This window comes from Mus caroli, unplaced genomic scaffold (genome assembly GCF_978045245.1).
Source record: "Mus caroli unplaced genomic scaffold, Mus_caroli_1 scaffold_2, whole genome shotgun sequence".
Taxonomy (NCBI): Eukaryota; Metazoa; Chordata; class Mammalia; order Rodentia; family Muridae; genus Mus; species Mus caroli.
This window is the reverse complement of record NW_028227257.1, coordinates 170,549,513-170,572,900: the sequence shown is the minus strand read 5'-3', so window position 1 is coordinate 170,572,900 and position 23,388 is coordinate 170,549,513. Positions and strand designations below refer to the sequence as shown.

Here is a 23,388-nt window from a genome sequence, read left to right as displayed (position 1 = left end):
AAAGACAGGCAGCCCAAGCACTGTGCTCTGTAAGCATTGCAGGCTCCTGGACCGGACGACCTAGCGGCCGCTCTGGGAGACAGAGGGCAGTTCTCAGCTCCTTGCCTGTGTTTCTCTTTCTAAGAGCAAATTCCTAGTTCCTGTAGACCTACTGTTTGTTGTTTGTGTAACTACTGCCAAGAAGGCACAGGGTTTTCTCCAAAATGGTCTTACTAGTGAGTCACACATTCCTGCCTTATGGAAACCGAGGCTTTGATGAAACCTGAGAGAACTGGGCCTCAGAAACGTGTGTCAGGTAATACCAGGACTCACAGACAGAAAAGGCCAATCACCATTCTGCAAATATTGTTATTTCAGTGTTTTCCCTTTAATTTTAAGAAACTTTTCTTTAATAATGACTACCATGAAAGATTTTTTTTAACATGCATACACACACACACACACACACACACACACACACACACACGTATTTTGGACAGGGTCTCACTGTGAAGCCCTGGTTGTCATGGAACTATCCTGGAACTCATTATAGAGACCAGGCTGGACTAGAACTCAGAGATCCACCTGCCTCTGCCTCCTGAGTGCTGTGATTAATGGAATGTGCCACCATGTCTGGCTTTCATGAGTATTCTTTCAATCATCTTTGGATTCATTTCCTGCTATTGGCATGGCCATATAATTTTCCACCTTTAAACAGAGTCATATCAAGAGATTTTCCACTAGTGAACCATCCATCACTGCTAAGATAAATTCTAATTGATCAGAATATTAGTTTTCATCATACCTGGCTAAAACCAAGTACAAATATTGTAATCGATAGTCTGTTGTCTGTTTTTATAAGTGAGATGGTCCTACGGCCATTTTCTCTGCAGTTCATTCCAAGTTTAATAGGAAGACTAAAATGACTCTGTAAAAGGAATTAGAATCATCGAAGTGTCTGTGCTGGTCTGAGTGAGAACAGCTCCCATAGGCTCATAGATTTGAATATTTAGTCCCCAGTGAGTGGAATTTCCAGTTTGGGAAGGATTAAGAGGGGTGACCTTTATTCGGGGTTTTGAAAGACTCATGTGATACTCCAGGGTTGTTCTCTCTCTCTCTCTCTCTCTCTCTCTCTCTCTCTCTCTCTCTCTCTCTCTCTCTCTCTCTCTCTCTCTGCCTCATGGCTGTGGACAGAGATCTGAGCTGTAAGCTGTTCCTTTACTCTACCATCATGGATTCAAACTCCCTGAAACCATATGCCAAATTAAATGTTTTCTTTGTAAGTCCTGGTACCCGATCACAGCAACGGGAAAGTTAACTAAGATGCCCTCTGAAACAGTTTGTATTAAGCATCTGCTACCTGTTTCGTATATTTGTTCACGAGTTGATGTCTATTAGGTATAATTCTCCTCTTTCTTCAGCTTCCTTCTCTCTTTCTAAGACAAATGTCACCATGTACCTCAGGCTGGGCTTGAACACCCAATCCTGCTCACTGTTGAGTGTTTGGTGGATCACTAGTTACACCTCCCTTTTCTTCAAACCGTTGCTCTGCTGTTCTTGCTCCTTCTCGTCCTGACTATTTTCAGAATCTACTTAAATGAAGAGGTTTTAATCTGCATGACATTCTCTGCTGGGTTGTTTTTTTTTTTTCTCCTTGATCAATCTTTCATTTACAGTTTTGATCTCCTTTCTTTAACATTATTCCATGGTTTTTAACTTCCTTCAGTAAATATTAAATGGGATAATGCCTGTTCTTTAAACACATATTTTCCTTTGAGGTTGTAGACATCCCTGGAGAGGCTGTGCTGGCTCAGTACTGCAGGGTTTGTGGTTATCATTTTCATTGCTATTCGGTGCAGAATATTTTACAGAATGAGTTCTGAGTTTCCCTTTGATCCATGGATTTGATTGGAAGTTTGAGGTTTCTTTTTTATAATGTGTGAAGTTTTATTGTTGTCTGTGGTTTCGCTCTCTGTTTTTAACTTTTAATTTCATTGCGCTATGATTAGAAAATGAATCTGTGTGATGCTTACTCTTTGACACTTGTGGAAACCACCTCTGGTGCCTAGTAGGAGCTCAGTTCTATTTACCACGGTTCCATGCGTGATAAAGAGAGTGTACATTTCCTATGTATTGGGCACACAGCTACATAAATATGCACAAATCAAGCTTACTGACAACTAACAGACCTTCTTATAGAGTAACCTTTTCTTATTAGTGGTCTTTGCAACATCAGTTTGTTTTGTAGTGAGTGCTGGGCTTAGTTCTAGTTGGGTTACTTTTTGTGGTTTCCCTTGGCTTCCTGAGCTGTATTTGGTAGCATCTGATTGGCTGACCTGCTTTTACTATAGGATTCCCATGAGTGTGGTCTCTTTGATAGTTCAGGAGTTGTGTTCTAGACACTGCAGTATGTGAGATGCATTATCTCTGGTTATTGCCGTAGAGTCTGTGTTATGTAACTTGGAAGAGTGTAGGGTGATTTACAGCAGTGCCTCCCTTGTGTGGAGACAGCACAGTGTGTTACCTCTCTCTGTTGTTACATCCAGTGTTGAGTCTTCAGCCTTGATCCTAACCCCACTCACTCCCCTGCATCTTGGGTCTTTTGTCTCCTTCATTATTCATGTTGAGATTTTGTCTAAGTTTGAGGAGGACTAAGTAATGAATGGAATATGGTATAAGTTCTCTCATCTGGGATGGAAGTATATCTTACCTCCTACCTTGTGTGTTCACAGTGTTGAGCTTGATCTCCAGAATCAACAGCAATGTCAATGGCTCAGAAGCAAATATGTTCTACAACGTTTATATGTGTTTATACAATAAAACACTACTCAAGTAACATCTACAACACCAATGACCGTAAGAAAGTGAGGAGCTAAAATCAAACACTCAGAATAGATATATAATAATGAAAGTTACTTATATTATTTCTAATTATACTTATAATAATTATAAGTATACTTATACTTAATTATACTTATATTAATTCTACTTTCATTATTTAGTTATTTCATTATTTAACTCTACTCTCTCTATAAAGGCCTGAGTTAGATTATTAATAAATACAACTAGGTAAAGGAGTGAGAAAAGAAACTAGAAAACTAGAAAAGACTAGTGAGAGGACACAAGGCAAACTTAACAAGCGAACTTAAGCAAGTTGAAGCTTCCCTCTTGCCTAGGTGATGAAGATGCCTCTTTTCCCAGCTTCTGTTTTCAGAGTTTACTGTGCTTGTGTATGTGTGTGTGTGTGTGTTATGGCATGTGTTTATGTTTGTACATGTAGTGTGTATTTATGTGGTATGTGTGTGTGTGTGCATGCATGTGTGTGTGATATATGTGGTAGGTGTGGTGCATGTGGTGTATGCGATGTGTGTGGTGTGTGTGCATATGGTGTGTGTCTGTGTGCCTGTGAGTCTGTGTGTTGGGGGTGGGCCTTGTCTTCTAGTCAAACAGGTCAAACCAGACAGGACAGCACAGAGACTAGGTTCCAGCTGCCTTGACAAAGTCACTGCAAGGCTATATTCACACCCCTGAGCTACCCTAGTAAATCCCAGGACTCTGTGAGGTAGGAGTCACATGGATGCTATTCTTGGTATGTTTTGTAATGCAGCAGGAGGGGTTGTTTTAGTGGGCCCATGGTGAGGCATCCCCCACCTCTGATATCAGCCATAGGACAGCTCTAGTATAAAATGGAGTTTATTTGGGACATGGGAGTAAAGGCAGAGGAAGGAAGGGGACAGAGAAGAACAGAAAGAGAGAAGAGAGGAGGAGAGAGAAAGAAGGGAAGAGGCCTGCCAGGAACATGCTGAGGCAGTGGGAGAGAGAGAGAGGGAGAGAGAGAGAGGGAGAGAGAGAGAGAGGGAGAGAGAGAGAGAAGAAGAAGAAGGAGGAGGAGGAGGAGGAGGAGGAGGAGGAGGAGAAAGGGAGGAAGAGGGAGGGAGAAGGGAGAGGAGGAGGAGGAACAGGAAGGAGAGAGAGGCCAAACAATCCTTTTTATAGCAAGTCAGGCTGTTGCTAGGTAACTGTCGGACAGAGCCTAGAAGAAAGGCTAACAATTCTCACTGGTCATTCTTGTCCCTGTGCCTGCAGGAGTGAAAAATGTCCAAATCCTCTAACCATCTCAGAACCTCAGAGCAGGAGACCATGACCAAGCCAAAGCATTTAGTGCTGAGGTGCAAGTGAGGGGTCATCACTGACTGACTCATAGCCTCCTCCAAATCCCCGACAGCTGCCCCTCCCCTGCCTATTAATAAGCGGCATGTAGCTAAGCATAATGCTGGAGAAGGAGCTGAGAGTTTGACATCTTGATCTGCAGGCAGCAGAAAGAGATGTGTGTCACACTGGTCATAGTTTGGGCATATGTGACCTCAAAGCCAACCTTTAAAGTAACACAACTTCCTCCAGCAAGGCCACACCTCCTAATAGTTCCACTCCCTATGGGCCTTTGGGGGCCAATTACATTCAAACTACCATAGTGTCTTGGTCAGGGTTTGTATTCCCACACAAAACATCATGACCAAGAAGCAAATTGGGGAAGAAAGAGTTTATTCAGCTTGCACTTCCATACTGTTGTTCATCACCAAGGAAAGTCAGGACTGGAACTCAAGCAGGTCAGAAAGCAGGAGCTGATGCAGAGGCCATAGAGGGATGTTACTTACTGGCTTGCTTCCCCTGGCTTGCTCAGCCTGCTCTCTTATAGAACCAAGACTACCAGCCCAGAGATGGCACCACCCACAATGGGCCCACCCACCTTTGATCACTAATTGAGAAAATGCCTTACAGCTGGATCTCATGGAGGTACTTCCTCAACTGAAGCTCCTTTCTCTGTGATAACTCCAGCTTGTGTCAAGTTGGCACAAAAAACCAGCCACTACACACAGCTACCCTTAATATCCAGATAATTTCTCACTGGTGTGACTCCTGTGTGCTTGCCTCCTGTGTGACAATTAAAAAAGACCATCACGCTAACCTACTATATGCAAGGGAGTGCAGTAAAGAAACAGCTAACATGATTCCTCCCATGGTGTGGCTAAAGTTTTTACTGTAGAGATGAGAGAAAGCAGATAGGAAAAGAAGCAGACTGATCATGGCCAGGTCAAGGGAAGCGGGAGAGAATAGTAGTGATCGGGAGGGACCAAGAGAGACGACAGAGCCTAGTAAGAGAGGGTAAGCGAATAGAGAGAAAGAGCAGGAATAGTGGAGAATAGTGGGTTATAAGGAGGCTGCATAGGTAGGGAAAGGGAGCAGCCTGGGGACTGTCATGGTGGCTTTGAAATGTATAACGTTGTTGAAATAATTATTTAAGTAATAAATTAATCCCAGCACGGGTTACTTCCCACCTCAATGGTTTATGTTCCCAAACAAAAGATATACACACAGTCTTTATATTTTAATATGCCTTAAACAGCACAATAGCTGGGTCACTGCCAAACCTCCATTAGGTTAATCCTGAGTTATTACTTACTAATTCTGTGTTCTATCTTGGCTGCTCTAGACCAAGTTGGGCAGCCCCCTAGGCCATGCTCTCGGTTTCTTCACAAGGTGGCTATGCCTCTCTGTTCTCCATTCTTCTCCATCTCTCCTCTCCTCCACACTTTCCCTACATGGTGGATCATCTCTTTCTCCCTCCTCAGGGTCCCAAGCTGGTAATCTTAAAATCCCACTTCTGTCTGTCCTCTTCAGCTATTGGCAATTGGCATCTTAATTTACCAATCAGAATCAACTATATGTAACTTTATATATCAGTAAACAACAAAACAAAACAAAACAAAACAAGATTGGGAAGTAATCTAAGCAGCCATTAAGTCTTGTGGAGGATTTGTAGATAATAAAGCAACAAGAGGTTATTTCAAGGGGGGTGCTCATCTTCCTGCCCTTTCCAGCAAGAGACCCTCCTTGTAGTCTACTGAACACAGCAATGCATTTGTGATGATTAATCTCCTTGTTGACTTGAGGAGGGTTAGAATCACCATGAAAGCAAATCTCAGGCATATCTGTGAGGGACTTTTCAGATTAGGTTAGTAAGTATGAAGACCGACCCTAAAGTGTGTGGTGTCATTGCCAGTAGCTGTAGTCCAATGTAGTAGTTGGCATTAAAAGGAGAAAGCTAGCATCCATGAAAGGATGGATCTCAAGCATCCATCTCTCTCTGATTCCTGATTATGGATGCAGCATGGTCAGCGGCTTTCAAGCTCCTGCTGCTGGGACTTTCCCCTATGATGGACTGCACCTGAGCCAAGATAAATCCTTCCTTCCTTCCTTCCTTCCTTCCTTCCTTCCTTCCTTCCTTCCTTCAGTTGCTTTTGTTGGGTATTCTGTTACAGCAAAGAAGAAGATGGTAGGCTGTGTTTTACAACGCCTATGCTAGGATGGCTTGTTTTGTTTGATCTGAACTCCCGTCAAGGGTAACCTTGAACCTGGCTATGAGGCAGGGGCCAGGATTCTCCCCAATGGGCACCAATGTCAAAAGCCCAGAAGGACAAATCCATATGGCGAAAGGCAATGTCTTAGGGAGTTTGGGATGCTGTTCTCATCATATAGCTGATTGACAGTTCAAGGAAGCTGCCACATGCTGTTTGATTGGAATTTGGATGCTTAACATAAAGCAATAACAAAGTCAACCTTACTTGCCAAGAACTTAGCGTATGTTAGACAAAAACTTCCTGGGTCAAAAGAGAGCAAAGAGATGGGTCGTATCTAGTGGGTAATCACAAAGCAGAGGGCACATTGGGTTTCACTTCCGGTTGGTTTGTTCCGATGGTATTATGGAGGCAGTTAATAGGGTAGAGAGAAGTGGTACAGAGAGAAATGGATGCTGTTGCCACAGAGGTGGACAGTTGCTGAGTTGTATGGGAGTCTTGAACATTAGTGGAGAGGGAGTATGAACGCCAGAGTATTGTGGCTCTTGGGAACTGAGCGAACATCAAGAATCAGGAACATGTGGAATTGGCTCAGATGGTAACAGTCACTAAGGGAAGCAGGTCAGAAAGGGAACAGGGTGGTTTGTATGCTTATTTCTAGCTTTTTGTTTCAAGAGCATTGGAGATTCACACTCTGTCCTCATTCTCTTTGTTCTGTACTACACAGTGAGTTTTCTATTTGAAATAATTTCATGAAGTAAAAGGGAATTTTTTTTAAAGGATAAACATAAAGGCAGCCATTAGACTCCTGGCTTTCAGTTCCCCCCCACTATGAAAATGCAGTTTGGGTAGCCTGACCTCTTGGGACCTCAGTCTCTAACTGTATGAAGCCAGTTGAGAATATCTTCCTTTGTGGCTGCACAGAGCATTGGAGGTAATATACACAAAGTGGAGTTCAGAAATTAGGTCTGTTATTACATATTTTAAAAATCCAAGCAGAGGGACCTGGGTGCTCTGACTTCACAGATAATGATCTGAACTGAACCACAACATCAATAAACACCGCCTGGTACTCAGATGGCTTAGACAGATGAGACATCTCCCTGAAAGTGTCAGCTGTCAGATGGGGAGTGAGGTCATGCTGTCTCCTGGAGGTTACATCTCTCTGACATGGAAGGAAGATTTCTGAACCTGGAGAACTCAGGGTTTTCCACAATTCACAGAAAGGGCACAGAAAGAACAGTTTATTTTTTATGAGTCTATCACTCTCAGAGCATTTGATCATGTTAAACAATATTCACCATGTTCTATTGAATCGTCTTTCACATACCCAAACACACACACACACACACACACACACACACACACACACACACACACTTTCTGTAAGGCCCAACCATTGATTTGGTCTGGAGACAACCCTGACCTTGGCTTTCTTATCCGATCTGATGAGGAAGAGGATGGCTTTCAGGCAAAAGCCAGACTGTTCATCAGGTGACTCACACTCTTTTTTTTTTTTTTTTTTTTTTTTTTTTTTTTTTTTGGTTTTTCGAGACAGGGTTTCTCTGTATAGCCCTGGCTGTCCTGGAACTCACTTTGTAGACCAGGCTGGCCTCGAACTCACAAATCCGCCTGCCTCTGCCTCCTGAGTGCTGGGATTAAAGGCGTGCGCCACCATGCCCGGCAACTCACACTCTTGATACACTCATGAGTCCATTATAAAGTTCAGTCAATACCTGTCCATCAGATACCATGCTTGGTAAGTGATTTCTAACCTCCCTTCTCACTCCCAGTATATGGAAAAGCAGGAGGCACCAGGGAGAAGCCCTTACTCAGCGCTGGCTGAGCTACAGACAAAACATTTCCTTAACGACTCCTTTCTCAAACTCTGTCCACTTTCTTAGGGAACTCTCCTTTCGAGTCACTTACCTAGGACACAGGGGTCCCTATCGTTCTCATCTTAAATATCATAGATAAACCAACGCTACTGTCTCCCAGCCCACCTTTCCTCCGGCCACCGAGTAGATCCCGAGTTAAAATACAAAGCACTCTGAAGGCACTTTCCAAAGCACCAAGGTTCTGCTCAGTGTGCTCTGGAAGACAAGAGTCGCTGGGCAGGGTGTACAGACAGAAAGTAGGGTGCAGCAGCCAGAAGTTCCCCCTCAACCTTACTATCTTCTGTGTGACTGTCGACAGAAAGCATCAGGACCGCTAGAGGGCTCATTTCTACAGCCCAGTCTGTCTCTTCAGGAGGTTTGAATGCTTGTCAGTGGGCCCTCTCTGGTCGTCCTCCATTTAGGGGCGCTGTCTTATTGATAAAAGAACCACTTGTCTCCCGAGTACGCTTCAACTGTCAATATTTCTGTTTAATTCAAGGGGCACAGAAGAATGCAAGGCACAATTAATTCTAGTTTCTTGTTGTTTCTAAAAATAAAACTGTTTAAAAAAATCAAGGGGAAGCTTTTCTATCTGAGGAGTGGAGGCGAAGCCATAAAACCATGTAAGGAGGATGGCAGTTAGGGTAAGAAGTACCGAGCCATGTCTGTGCTCCTTGATCTTGTTACTACATATAGAGGTCTCTTCCTGGGAGCAGAAGGGTTTGGCGAGAAAAGCACAAATGACCTCATCCCACAGCAAGGCTCTACCCCTAAAGGGTCTGCGATCATCCCAAACAGCGCCACCTGTGTTCAAAACACAGGCGCCTAAGGACTGACGTCCACATTCAAACCACAACAAGCACCTTTCCCTACCTGCCCTGTGCTGCAGCCCACAGGGAGGAGGCTTTGTAATTGCCAGAGTACTTCCCAGAGTATTCGCTGAAGGAGTCACAAGTTCCCAGAACGTCTTGTATTCCATTTTTCCTGGAGACACTAGAACCCCAGATAATTGCTGCATTATGGTCTTATTTCAGGGAGAGTGACTGGGGAGAGATTTGCGAGCACGGGACTACCCCTCATATAAGATGGGCAACATGCTCCATCCCGGAAGAGTTTGGCGTTAACTTTCCCAGTGTAGGTCTCTGATCTGAACCCTTGTATTGGGTTGATTAACAACGGCTGGCTGCTTCTTTGGCCCTGTGCCTACATGAACGGCAGAACCACATTCAAGTACCTCGGAGTCTGAGATAGGAGTCTCCCAGGAGCCCCATATCCCAAGAATTAAGGTGGGAAAAGGCTGGGAGGTGAATTTGGAAGAAGTGGTTTGGGGGGTATTCAGGAGGTAAAAGTAGAGGGAAGACGCCTGTCACCTGAGGTCATTTTAGACAATAAATTAGGGTTCCTTTTTTAAGTTGTGTACATGGAAATCTCCTTCATGACCTCCCGGAGAACCTTGTAAACAAATTATTTTTACTCATTTTTGGCTGTTGCGCTGATGTTTCTTTTATGACACCAGAGCAAGAAGAGCTAAGAATATCCCCAATTTACTCTTAAGGGATTCAAAAGAAAAAAATCTCCAGGGCTGCCTTTCCCATGGGCTCTTCTGCCTTGGAGTCTTTGAATAAGTTTTGGAACACATTTGGCAAGGCCTTTCAGGAGGAGAGAACCATAAGCAATTCTGGGAAAGGTTCTTTTAGACATGGAAAGTCTGCGAGAGTACAAAGTTCTACAACTGTTTCCATGACCCCATATGACCTCCTTGGACACTGGACCAGTTCCGGATGTCTGTGGAAATTTCCATGGCAAAGCCTTGTCTAGAAAAAACATCACCGAACTCTGAGGAATGCTTAGGGGTGCAATGTTATCCCAAAGAAAACTTATCTGACCTTTCTTAAAGTTATGCATGTGAAAGGTTTCTTAGCTTGTGGTTTGGTACCAGATCCCAATAAGATGAATCCCTGACTATTTGCGCTGATGAGTGGTTACTCAAGAATTGCTAAATTAATTGGGTTTGTGTCAGTGAAACTAGTTATAGAGAAGCTATTCTTAAAAGGTTTTAGTTACTATTTTAATGTATTTAATGTGCGTATCTGTGCCTGTGTGAGTGCATGCACACTTGTGTGCATAGAGGCACATGCCTGAGTATTACTAAAGTCCATAAGATATTCCGGTGTGCCCCTTTGTCACTCTGCCTATTCCTTTGAGGCAGAGTCTCTCTCTGAACCTGAGGCTCAGACTTTCTCAGCTAGTCTGGAAGCTAGACTATTCGAGCTGTCTTCCTGTCTGCACTTCCCCTCGGGGCTAGTGTTCCAGGCTTTTGCAGGAAGCCCCCGTCTGGAACCCAAAATCTGGTCCTCGTGATTGTGGGGCCAAGAGCAACAGCTGATCTGTCTTACCAGACCCCAAACATGTAGGCTTTATTTTACTAATCACTATTGTGGTGGTGGACATTGGTGTGTGTGTGTGTGTGTGTGTGTGTGTGTGTATGTGTGTGAGAGAGAGATGCAAGAAAGACTTTATAGGGAAGCTATATGAATAGGTCTGATGCAACTTGATGAGTTTTGACAAATGTGTGCAAGAATATGAAGAACAGGGAGTTCTTTTTGCTGTCTCCTTCGAGTTGACGCTGCCTACTACAAGAAACCACTGGCCTAATTTCTCTCTGTTTAAGTTCTCCACCCCCTCTCCCTCCCTCCCTCCCTCCCTCCCTCCCTCCCTCTCTCTCTCTCTCTCTCTCTCTCTCTCTCTCTCTCTCTCTCTCTCTCTCCCTTCCCCTCTGAATTACACCTAAGTGAATCATGTAAGTGAAGTCATGTAAGTATGACTAGCTTCTTTAGTTCATTTTTTTTGGAGATTTCTCTATGTTGTGTGGCAGGAATTCATTCTTTTGAATGCTTTGGTGCATTTTTGAATTTATACTCTATTCTCACAATGATAGGTACATATGTTACTGGGTTGGCTTTGTTGCTTTAGAGATAAGGTCTGGAGTAGCCCAGGCTGGTATCAAACTCATAATTCTCCTGCTCTAGCTTCCGGAGATCTAGGATTATAAGTATTTCCCACCGTGTCCCAACTTGGGTTGGCTATTAATTAGAAGTCTGTGTCAAATTCTCTCTAGGTGCACATTATTTCACTACTCTGAGACAAATACTTCAGGGTGGAATTGCTAGACAGGTGTATATTTAACAGTATCTGAAATATATTCTTTAAATTATTTTAGATTTATGATGTGCTCATGAGTATTTTGCCCACATAAATATATATGCACCATACTCATGCCGGGTATTTACAGAGGACAGAAGACAGCATCAGGTCCCCCTGGAAATGGAGTTACAGAGAGTCTTGAACCACAGTGTGAGTTCTAGAAACCAAACCTTCATCCTGTACAAGAATGCCAGCTCTTGACTCCTGAGCCATCTCTCCTGCTCCCATTTTAAATACCTTAAACCACTGCTTCAAAACCTTCCCGATGCTGCGACCTTTAACACAGTTCCTCATGTTACTGTGAGCCCCCACCCATAAAATTAGTTCGTTGCTACTTCATAACCATAATTTTGCTACTGTTATGAATTGGTATGTAACTATTTTTGGAGCTAGAGGTTTGCCAAATGGGTCACAACCCACAGGTTGAGAACTGCTACCGTAAACAGTTTGCCCAAGTAATTTTATCTTGTGCTCTCAACACTATATAAAAGAATTCCAGCAGCTCAGATTCCCCTTCACATTTGGTGCAGATTTCTGTCTTTTTTTTTTTTTTTCTATTTCACCCATCCTAACGAGCAAATTCATGGTGGTTTTCAATTTGTGGTTTTTTTTTCCTTGAAAAAGTTATTTATTATTTGTGTGAAGTGCATAAGCACACACGTGTGGAGGTCAGGGAGCAACTTTCAGGAGTGGGTTTTCTCCTTCATCCATGGGTTTTGTTCAGTTAACTTGGGCCATCAGGTGTGGGGGTAAAGCACACCTAGCTTGCCTCTCTCTCTCTCTCTCTCTCTCTCTCTCTCTCTCTCTCTCTCCCCATCTCCCTCTCTCCCTTTCTCCCTCTCTCCCTCAGGGCCCCCAAAGGAGGAGCTAGAGAAAGTACCCAAGGAGCTGAAGGGGTCTGCAACCCGATAGGTGGAACAACAATATGAACTAACCAGTACCCCCAGAGCTCATGTCTTTAGCTGTATATGTAGCAGAAGATTGTCTAATCGGCCATCATTGGGAAGAGAGGCCCCTTGGTCTTGCAAACTTCCACTTCTTGGCCCTGACATTCCCCTGTACTGGGGCATATAAAGTTTGTGTTCCATCCAATAGCTGACTGTGAGCATCCACTTCTGTATTTGCCAGGTACCGCATAGCCTCATAAGAGACAGCTATATCAGGGTCCTTTCAGCAAAATCTTGCTGGCATATGCAATAGTGTCTGCATTTGGTGGCTGATTATGGGATGGGTCCCCAGGTGGGGCAGTCTCTATATGGTCTCAGGGTTGTTTTGATTTGCATTTCTCTGATGATTAAGGATGTTGAACATTTTTTCAGGTGCTTCTCAGCCATTCGGTATTCCTCAGTTGAGAATTCTTTGTTTAGCTCTGCACCCCATTTTAATGGGGTTATTTGAATTTCTGGAGTCCAGCTTCTTGAGCTCTTTGTATATATTGGATATTAGTCTCCTATCAGATTTAGGATTGATAAAAATCCTTTCCCAATCTGTTGGTGTCCTTTTTGTCTTTTTTTTTTTAAAGAAATTAAGTTTTTATTTTATTTTTTTTAATTAGGTAATTTCCTCAATTACATTTCCAATGCTATCCAAAAAGTCCCCAATACACTCCCCCCCAGTCCCCTACCCACCCACCCCCACCCCTTGGCCCTGGCATTCCCCTGTACTGGGGCATATAAAGTTGGCAAGTCCAATGGGCCTCTCTTTCCAGTGATGGCCTACTAGGCCATCTTTTGATACAAATGCAGCTAGAGACAAGAGCTCTGGGGTACTGGTTAGTTCATAATAATGATCCACCTATGGGGTTGCAGTTCCCTTTAGCTCCTTGGGTACTTTCTCTAGCTCCTCCATTGGGGGTCCTTTTTGTCTTAATGACAGTATCTTTTGCCTTACAGAAGCTTTGCAATTTTATGAGGTCCCATTTGTTGATTCTTAATCTAACAGCACAAGCCATTGCTGTTCTGTTTAGTAATTTTTCCCCTGTGCCCATATCTTCGAGGCTTTTCCCCACTTTCTCCTCTATAAGTTTCAGTGTCTCTGGTTTTATGTGGAGTTCTTTGATCCACTTAGACTTGAGCTTTGTACAAGGAGATAAGAATGGAACAATTTGCATGCTTCTACATAACTGTCAGTTGTGAAAATGCTGGCTTTTCCCCACTGGATGGTTTTAGCTCCCTTGTCAAGGATCAAGTGACCATAGCCACCATAGGTGGGTGGGTTCATTTCTGAGTCTTCAGTTCTATTCCATTGATCTACCTGTCTATTGCTGTACCAGTACCATGCAGTTTTTATCACTATTGCTCTGTAGTACAGCTTGAAGTCAGGCATGATGATTCCACCAGAGGTTCTTTTATTGTTGAGAATAGCTTTTGGTATCCTAGATTTTTTTTGTTGTTATTGCTGTTATTCCAGATGAATTTGCAAATTGCCCTTTCTAACTCAGAGAAGAATTGAGTTGGAATTTTGATGAGGATTACATTGAATCTGTAGATTGCTTTCGGCAGGATAGCCATTTTGACTATATTAATCCTGCCAATCCATGAGCATGGGAGATCTTTCCATCTTCTGATATCTTCAATTTCTTTCTGCAGAGACTTGAAGTTCTTATCATACAGATCTTTCACTTCCTTAGTTAGGGTCACACCAAGATATTTTATATTATTTGTGAAGGGTGTTGTCTCCCTAATTTCTTTCTCATCCTGTTTATCCTTTTTGTAGAGAAAGGCCATTTGTTTTAGTTAATTTTATATGCAGCTACTGCACTGAAGCTGTTTATCAGGTTTAGAAGTTCTCTGGTGGAATTTTTGGGGTTCACTTATATATACTATCGTATCATCTGCAAATAGTGATATTTTGACTTCTTCCTTTCCAATTTGTATCCCCTTGATCTCCTTTTGTTGTCAAATTGCTCTGGCTAGGACTTCAAGTACTATATTGAATAGGTAGGGAGAAAACGTGTATTTTCTTAACAGCTTGGTGAGTGCCACTTCAGTGTGTGTGTGTCTTCAATAATCACAATATTTTCTTTGGAAACATGACTATTTGAGTGTTTGTTCATCTATCGAGTCAGTCACCCTTTAGTGTTGCTATGTAGGTCTTTGTGTATTGTGGAAACAAATATTTTCATATATACATTATAAATGGTTTTCTCACAGCCTGCCACATCTCCTCCATTTTCTCATGGTCTTTGGATTAGCTGATACTTTCGTAATTTTTTTTCCTTTATAAAATCTTTAACCTGGAGCAGGGCATGGGAGGGTGGATTCAAACCCTCTGATGCTGGGGTTACAGGTGCTTGTGAGCTGCTTGGTTCAGGTGGCTGGGAAGCGAACATTGGTCCTCTGCAAAGGTAGCAAGCATTCTCAGCCACTGAGCCATCTCTCCAGCCCCTTTTTCCTTTTATATTCAGTGCATGCTGTGTCCTAAGAAATCTTCACCTATCCACAACTTCTAAAGCTGTCTGCCTTTATTTTCTTTTAGAAGTTTTACAGTTTTAATTCTATGATTGCATGTGATACACACATACACACACACATACCCCCCCCCCCCCACACACACACGTTGTTAATAGGAAGAGAAATAAGTTTTCTCTGTGGAAGGAAGCTCTTTTCCCTTTTCACATTTATCCACACGACTCAAGAGTATTTGTTGAGAACGTTGTCCTCTTTTCATGAACTGCTTTGGTAAATGGGTGCGGGGTGGGGAGTAATTAAATGTTCATTAGTTTCTAGAATGTATATTCTGTCGCTGTACTTGTTTTTCTCCCAGTTGCTTGCTGTCTTGATGGCTGGCTTTATAGTAACAGATGTTACGAGTCTCCCATCATACACGTTATCTTACAGTTATCTTAGATACTTCCAAGGAAGTTTGAAAACAATTTTCCAATTTTACTAAAATGTACATCAAACCGATGAATTGAAGGTAAACTGACATGTCTTTTAAAAATCAGCCCTCCAATTTATAAACATTGTATGCTTCTCTGTTTATTTCACTTAAAATTTTTTTCTCAGCAGAAATTCTTTTGCAGTTTTCAAGTCTGGTCTTCTTGTAGGTGTGGGTGAATTTATTCTTGAGTATTTTATGATTCTGATGTGTAATTACAATTAACTTTATATCTTATTTAATTAATTCAGTTTAAATATATAACAAGTGATTTGAGATGGCCACACCTACCCACTTACATACGCCATTATGTAGACTTCTCAGTACTTCCATGGAAAGAGGCATTTTAGCTGTGTTAAGTCCCCTTTCCCACAAAACTACTTTCTGATAGTAACATAGCCCATATCAGCTTTCCTATGCTTATCTCTGCATATCTTTTTCTACTCTTTCACTCAATTCATTTTGGTTTTTATATTTAAGCATTTTCATTGTGAGATAGTATGCAGTTGTTGTGGTCTGAAAGTTTCTATTTTAGAAAAAATTGTTCATTTATGTTTAATATAATCACTAGTAGTGGGTTGACTGTGACATCTGCCTCCTTGCTCTTTCTTTGTGCTTCTTCATTTCAGCTGAACAGATCTGTTTAATACATATTGGAATGTTCTGTTTAATTTATTCTGTTATCTTTTAATATGTGCTCCTGGTAGTATTTTATTATTGGATGCCTTCCCTGGAATATTTACTATGCATTCTTAATTTTCTATGTTCTATTTAGTTAGCATTGTACCATTTCAGACATGCTAGAAAAATTTAAAAAGCTAAAGGCCCATCAACCTCAGCTTTCTTGCCCAAGTTGTCACATGTTTTACATTTAAGGAGGTACTAAGATCTGTCCTGTAGAGACCAGCACGGTGGCTCAGTGGCTAAGAATGCACACTGCTCTTCCAGAAGATCTGAGTTTAGTTCCAAGCATTTACACTGTGCAGCTCACAATCACCTGTTTCTAACACCCTCTTCTGGTCTCTAGGAGAACTGCACTCATGGGCTCACCCCTCCCCTAACACACACAGTTAAATTAAAAATAAATAAATAAAAGGCCTACCATAAAGTGCTATTTTTTTTATTTTAGACATCTCTTTCAAGAAAAAAACTGGAATTTTCTCATGAATATATACTTACTAATATAATAGCCTTCATGATACTCACCAGTCTGATGTATGAGCAGGTGCCAGTGTTGGTCTCGGTGTTGGCCTCAGCATGCCGTCCCAGATAGAGCAGGTGGGCAGGATGGCAGCTTGGTGACAACCACCTTTACACACTCAGCCATCATGCCATGACAGCCCCCTGCTTTCCCGCCACTCCCACTCCTTGCCATCACTCACTCACCCCCACCCCCCGCCCCTACCTGCTGTGGTAGTCCCCTAGTCAGCTGATGTCTTCAAGCACAAGAACTTGTTGCAATGGAATGGTTTTCACTTACATCAGGGTCACTCTTCCCTTCAAGAGTCGGGCATAGAGAGCTGGCTGTGGCAGTGTGCACCTGTAATCGCAAGACTTGGGACTGAAAGCAGGATGGTAGGAGTTCATCCTCAGCTACATAACGAACTTGAGCCCAATTGGGGTTACAGGAGAACACTCCCTCTCAAAAAGACTACATGGGAACCTCTATTTCTGGTGATCACGCTAGGACACCTGACCTGTCTCAGAAGCTTTGGCCCACCCAACCTCTCTCCTGTGTATGCTAGACACAAAGTACCTTCAGAGTGAAATTCTACTTACTTGTACAGTTTTCCTTCTACAGTTTGCATTTTATACTGTAGAGGAACTTGAGTGAACACTCCTATAGCATCTCTGACACAAATATTTATCTCTTCAGTTTTATACAATGGGTTTCACTGTGACATTTCCATAGATGCATATAATGTATTTTGATCATATTCACACACACACATCATCCTCTGTGCTCCCACTGATCCCCTGAGGAGGTGGAGTACGTACCAATCCTTTAAATTGAGAGAAGAAGCATGTGGGCAAGCTACTGCACAATCAAACTCATGTCTCACCAACATTCTCCTTGCCTTTGCAGAACTGTGTCTGTATGACCCACCCGAGATCCCCAATGCCACATTCAAAGCCCTCTCCTACAAGAATGGCACCATCCTAAACTGTGAATGCAAGAGAGGTTTCCGAAGACTAAAGGAATTGGTCTATATGCTTTGCTTAGGAAACTCCTGGAGCAGCAACTGCCAGTGCACCAGCAACTGTAAGTGTGACCCTTTTGTAACCTGGATGGGAAAGGATCTAGAGATAAAAGGTGACAGACTCCAGCTCCCATTAACTTGGATCAACATATAAAAATGTGGACAAATCTATGAATAACAGATTTTAAAGGCTTCTGTAATATCCACTCACCTAACGTTATTTAATGATGTCTATTTGGTCTAAGAGCTAGGCTTGCTAAGTTCTTGACTAAGCCTGAGTCAATCTGATAGATGCATGACTTTGCTGTTGGCTTCCCCTCTTCATTGAGTTCAGACTGCTCCTTCACACAGCCTGTATCCAGACTCAGTTTCTTCTCTATTTTGGGGTGTGCATGTATATTTTTTCATTGCATATATCCATTATATATAGCACTGTGTTACATAAGAATATTATCATGCAGGTATACACTGTAGAATGAGCACTTTCTGCCCCGACCTGAAACAGCCACTCTCTTCTATATTCCCCCTCCCCTCCGTTACTAACTTTTAGATTCCTTAGACAGTTTTCTTTATACTTTTGGATTATATAGACATAGAAAGTCTAGGAACTGCAAATGAAAGAAAACATATTTCTCTTTCTGAAGCTGGCTTAATTTGCTTAATATTGTTATCTCTAGGTGCATTCATTTTCTTCTTTATGGCTGAAGAAAATCCCACCCTAGCTGCTGAGCTGAGGGTAGTGGCACATGTCTTTAAACTCAGCACTCAGCAGCCAGAGGCAGGTGGATCTCTGTGAGTTTGAAGCCAGTCTGGTCTATATAGTGAGCTCCAGGCAAATCAGGACCAAATAATGGGATCCTGACTCGTGTATGTGTGTGTGTTTATGTATACATATATTAAAGAAAAAAATCCATATATTCCACATTTGCTTTAATCATTCCTCTACTGTTAGACATCTAGGTGGTCCCATAACTGATCTGTTGTTCCAGTCTCCTTTATTTTTGACCATGAGGATGGAATGGGTCAATGAGCCAACCTATGGGTGGAGGGCAAAGTTTAAAGATGACTGCTCTATTGAGGTGCCTGGCTTCCTCATTTTCCAACCATTAGCAAGGAGAAGAATTCCAGGTGTTTGTTATGTGACCCAATGGCCATGTTTCTCAGTGGAGTGTCATGGTTACATATTCCAGAGCAGGTAGAGGCAAGCAGGGAATGGCTTCACTCCTGCCATTCTCAATTCTGAGATTCCCAGGGTTTAAGCTCATTCAAGCTTGCCATTTCTCATGCCTGTCTGGTAACAAGGTCCCACATGCCCTACACAGGAGAGGTCTTTTATCTTTGCACACCCAGCACAGATATGTCTCTGGGCACCAGAAGATGTCTCAGGGTAAATGACCGCATAGATAGCTCTTTCTATTCTGAACATTTGGGAACTTATTTGCCTCATTTCTCCCATATTCTCTAGCCCACGACAAATCAAGAAAGCAAGTTACACCTCAACCTGAACACCAGAAAGAGCAACAAACCACAAACATGCAGAAACCAACACAGTCTATGCACCAAGAGAACCTTACAGGTAAGACATGCATCTCAACAACCATCCTCTAGCTGGCTCCTGGGAACTGAGAGATTAGTCCTGTTCTCAACAGGCAGGTGCAATCCATTCTCCTCCTCTCAGAATTCCATGCAGGTGACAGCATTGCTGATTGCTGGCAGGCTCGCTGCTTGGGAACATAAGAATTCAACTTCTACAGACTCAATTCAACTCAAAACCATGTGCTAGGAATATTTGCAATCTAGGCACCACCCACAGAGGAAACACATCGAATAGACAAGGGCCTCTGCCCTTACAAATTGCTCCTATTTTCTCTTAAGCACAAACCAATGAACTTCAAGCAAAACCATTGATAACAATTTGCCCTTTACAGCACAGAGTTATAAAATGATAACCCCACTTATTCACTACTTAATGAGGTGTGGATGTGTGGGCTCTATGTCTACATACACTTTCCCAGATGGAATGATATTACTTAAATTAAGCCACAATGTCAAGAAGAAAGAGAGGCTACTAGTGTTAGAGCTGAGGTTTTCAGAGATCAGTGAGCCTTAAGAAGACCCTAATGGTCTTATGATAAAGTTATAACCTTACAAAGAACGTTATTACATAATATATAGTCCATCTGAACCCACAGCTGAGTGAACCAGCGAATAGGAAGAAGTTCCTTGATTACCAAAGAAACTAAGACACAGAGCCTTGAAACGGCCCAGCTACAGTCACATCACAGACGGAAAGCAAAACCTCTAGTCCCTCTTTCTTCGGAGACCTTATGTTTAGCTACTTAAGAACTAGTCACAGCATCCAGTATTGGGGGTGGGGTGGGGATAAAGTCCAATCTAGAAGCATTATTGCAATGTGATATTTTCAGTCCCTTTGGTTTCCCAGCTCTGTCCTGGAATAGTGTTTTTCAAATACATTTAATGTTTTCTCTGCTCTCCTGGTAACTGGTGCCAACCTCTACAGTTACTGAAAGGTCTCTGTTGGTGGGGTGTCAATATTTGTTCTTACTCAAAAGACAATCAGATGAACTTGGCATGGTTGTACATGTCTGTAATCCTAGCATCTGGGAGCAGAGGCAGGAAGATGAGAAATTCAAAGTTGTCCTGAATTGTATGATAATCTCTTCAGCCCCAAATAATGAGGGAGGGAGAGAGAGGGGAGAAGGGAGGGAGGAGGAGGGAGGGAGAGAGAGAGAGAGAGAGAGAGAGAGAGAGAGAGAGAGAGAGAGAGAGAGAGAGAACAAGTTGCTTCTATCTGAGGGATGTTTCATAATTTGTAATAGTTTGGGGTTTACAGAAAAGAAGACTTAAGTTCAAACAGGTTCCGTCAACTATAATGTTTCTTGGTCTTAAAATAATTTGTTCTGAGACTAAAACTCAGTCCCAGTGTTGTTACACAAAGTGCAATGTAACAGAAATTGGCTCAGGTCAGGGCCACCCAGTTTCCTGTGGGGGCAGAGAGCTTGTATGTGGTTCTTTTGTGGATTGTTTTGGGTACTCAGGTGTTTTGGAAGGTTCTAAACCTACGAGTAATTTATGATCCAGAGTTCGACAGCATATATAGTTCTGTCTGATTAAATGGAAGGCCACTGATATGGAATTCCAAGATTAATTCAGAATAGGCCATGATCTCTGTGGCCAAAGGTCAGCCAAGCCTGGGTTCCTTCCAGTGAGTGAGAAGTTGCTGGGTGTCGGAGATCTTTAGAAGGGTTGACATGGTCTATGTGGGTTGTGCTTCAGCTGTGGTTTAATCAAAGATCCATTTCTCTGAGATTTTCTCAGTGACTCCCCTCCTCCAGACATTAGCTTTGTCCTTGGTCAGCTCCCCCAAGTCCTAGGCTGAATGCTAACAATTTGTTTGTTTCTCCTCACGTGTTCAGCAGCTATACTGAGAGGTCTGTCCATCTGCTCCACCCAGCTGCTGTGTCTCAGCAGAGAGTCTCAGGGTCTTTGCAGCATGGGTCAAATGAAAAGCACATTCCACCTGGGCTCTCGGCAAGCATCCCCTCCTTACCTGCTGCTCCCACTGCCGGTCCACCTTCCTCTGTCTTTCTCACCTCATCAACTATCCGACTCTTGTGGGAGTGACCACCATGTGACTTTTCCTGGGGAGACCTGAACAAACATCTGGTCACTAGATAGAACAATGACCGCAAACTAAAGAAACGATTCCACCCAAGTATCATGTAATGAACCAATGAATTCACTGGGCTTATTCTTGGGAGCAAGGATAGTTCAAATTCAGCTGCATCATCAGAAACCCCACCCCAGCTTGGATAAAAACCCTTGAAAGCTGGTTTGCTGGAGCTCCCAGGGGGACTGGCGGACAGCCCCAGCAGTTTGAGTCTCCTTCTCTCCCGTCATTGTAACTGCTTATGTAACAGTAAGAGAAGAGGGGCGGTGAGCTGCAGGAGCATTCTGTCATCTGTGGGGTTTGTTTGTTTTATTTTTCTGAATCTTAAAGAGCCCCTCTCCAACTCAGGAAATAGCTGTGCATCCCTGGCCTTCCTACCATGCCTTCCTACCATGCCTACATTGCTGACAGCTGGAATCTATCAACATTTGTAGGTTCAGTGAAAGCAAAACAAGTAAATAAGAACCGATGTCCAGTTTTAGCCACCAGAGTTGTTCTGGGTGCAAGAAGGAACCTAGAGGCACTCGCTGTGCCTTCCCAAACTTGCCTTCAAAATTCTCTTCCTCGTCCAGGTCACTGCAGGGAGCCCCCTCCTTGGAAACATGAAGATTCCAAGAGAATCTATCATTTCGTGGAAGGACAGAGAGTTCACTACGAGTGTATTCCAGGATACAAGGCTCTACAGAGAGGTCCTGCTATTAGCATCTGCAAGATGAAGTGTGGGAAGACGGGGTGGACTCAGCCCCGGCTCACATGTGTAGATGAAAGAGAACACCACCGATTTCTGGGTAAGTTGTTCCTTTCTTGTGTCCTTCCCATTCTTTCCTCATCTGGACCTAGGTGAGACTCCACACTGCCATGGGATCTGGGAAAGCCACGTGACCTTCTGGGTCTCACCTTTCAAAGAACACTGGAAATGCTAAGGTTCCCTTAACTCCACATAGAGATGGTTAAAGGCAGGGAAATGAGGATCTCTCCGGTGCTCCGAACCATACAGGATGCTGTCTCTAGGACAGAGTGCTATCCTGTGTCTATCGAAGCCTGAGCTTCCACAACTTCTGCCCATCACCAAGATATCCTATTGTTCACAAGGGAAAGCTCAGCATCACACCCACAACTCTTCGTACTTATATGTCATTTGTACCGTGTTCCATGGTCATTATAATCCCCTTAAAGGTCCCCCTGATTTTCGATAAAAAGTACAAATGTGTGGGAAGTGACTTGCTTTAGGATGTGCCTTCGCATGCCCAGTCCTGCTCACATGCAACCTGCCTGTGCTGAGGCCTTCAGCCATCATTGTTTGAAACCTTACTACTTCCATCATCAAAAGGTGCTCATATTCTCTCATGAGTTTTTCTGGTTTCTTTGGATACTGCCGTCTGTCACATTTTATGACTTCCTCTGTGGTTCCCTTGGGATGCTGTTTGTTTCTCATAACTTCCCTCCAGAGAGTCACCCCCATGGCCAGGGCATACCAATACTTCCTAGCGAGACCCTGGGCTTCTGAGTTAGGGCTACTATTGCTGTGATAAAACACCATGATCAAAAGCAACTTGGGGAGGAGGAGGTTTGACTTTCGTCTCCACATCATCACTTATGATAGAAGGAAGTCAGGAAACGGCAGGAACCTGGAGGCAGGAATTGATATCATGGCCATGGAGACATGCTGCTTATTGGCTTGCTCCTCATGGTTTGCTCAGCCTTGCTTTCTTATAGAACCCAGGACCACCAGTCCAGAGGTGTCCCCACCAACAATGGGCTGAGCCTTCCCACATTGATCACTTATTAAGAAAATCTCCTGCAGGCTTGCCTACAGCTCAATGTTATGGTAGCGTTCTCAACTGAAGTTCTTTCGTCTTCAATGACTGATCACAAAGGAACTGTCAAAGCTCTATTCGTCTCCATTTGGTAGTGGTGGTTCTCTCTCTCTCTCTCTCTCTCTGTGTGTGTGTGTGTGTGTGTGTGTGTGCTATTCTGACCCATTTCCAAGTCAGGGGTGGAATCCCAGGGCTGAGTACAAAGTGTGGAGAGAACGATTTGTTCACAGTTCCATAGATAGCCACTGTCAGGGTTAGAATTCCCATTTACATACTTTTCTATGGCCCCTTAACTGTTTTCAGTGCCCTAGTGTGGACCTGTATCCCAGAGACATGCCCCAGAAAAGCTGCCAATGTTTTAGCGGGTGTATCTAGGAACAGGAG

At 43.1% G+C, this 23,388-nt stretch overlaps 1 protein-coding gene across 1 annotated transcript in view; it reads left to right on the top strand.

Annotated features, from left to right (window-relative positions):
• The window catches only part of Il2ra (interleukin 2 receptor subunit alpha), a 41,207-nt gene that overhangs the window by 3,648 nt on the left and 14,171 nt on the right, over nucleotides 1-23,388 (top strand). Inside the window, exons 2-4 of the mRNA XM_029474192.2 lie at nucleotides 17,382-17,558; nucleotides 18,962-19,072; nucleotides 21,760-21,975. Coding sequence (XP_029330052.1) covers nucleotides 17,382-17,558; nucleotides 18,962-19,072; nucleotides 21,760-21,975 — 504 coding nt within the window. The remainder of the gene's footprint in view (nucleotides 1-17,381; nucleotides 17,559-18,961; nucleotides 19,073-21,759; nucleotides 21,976-23,388) is intronic.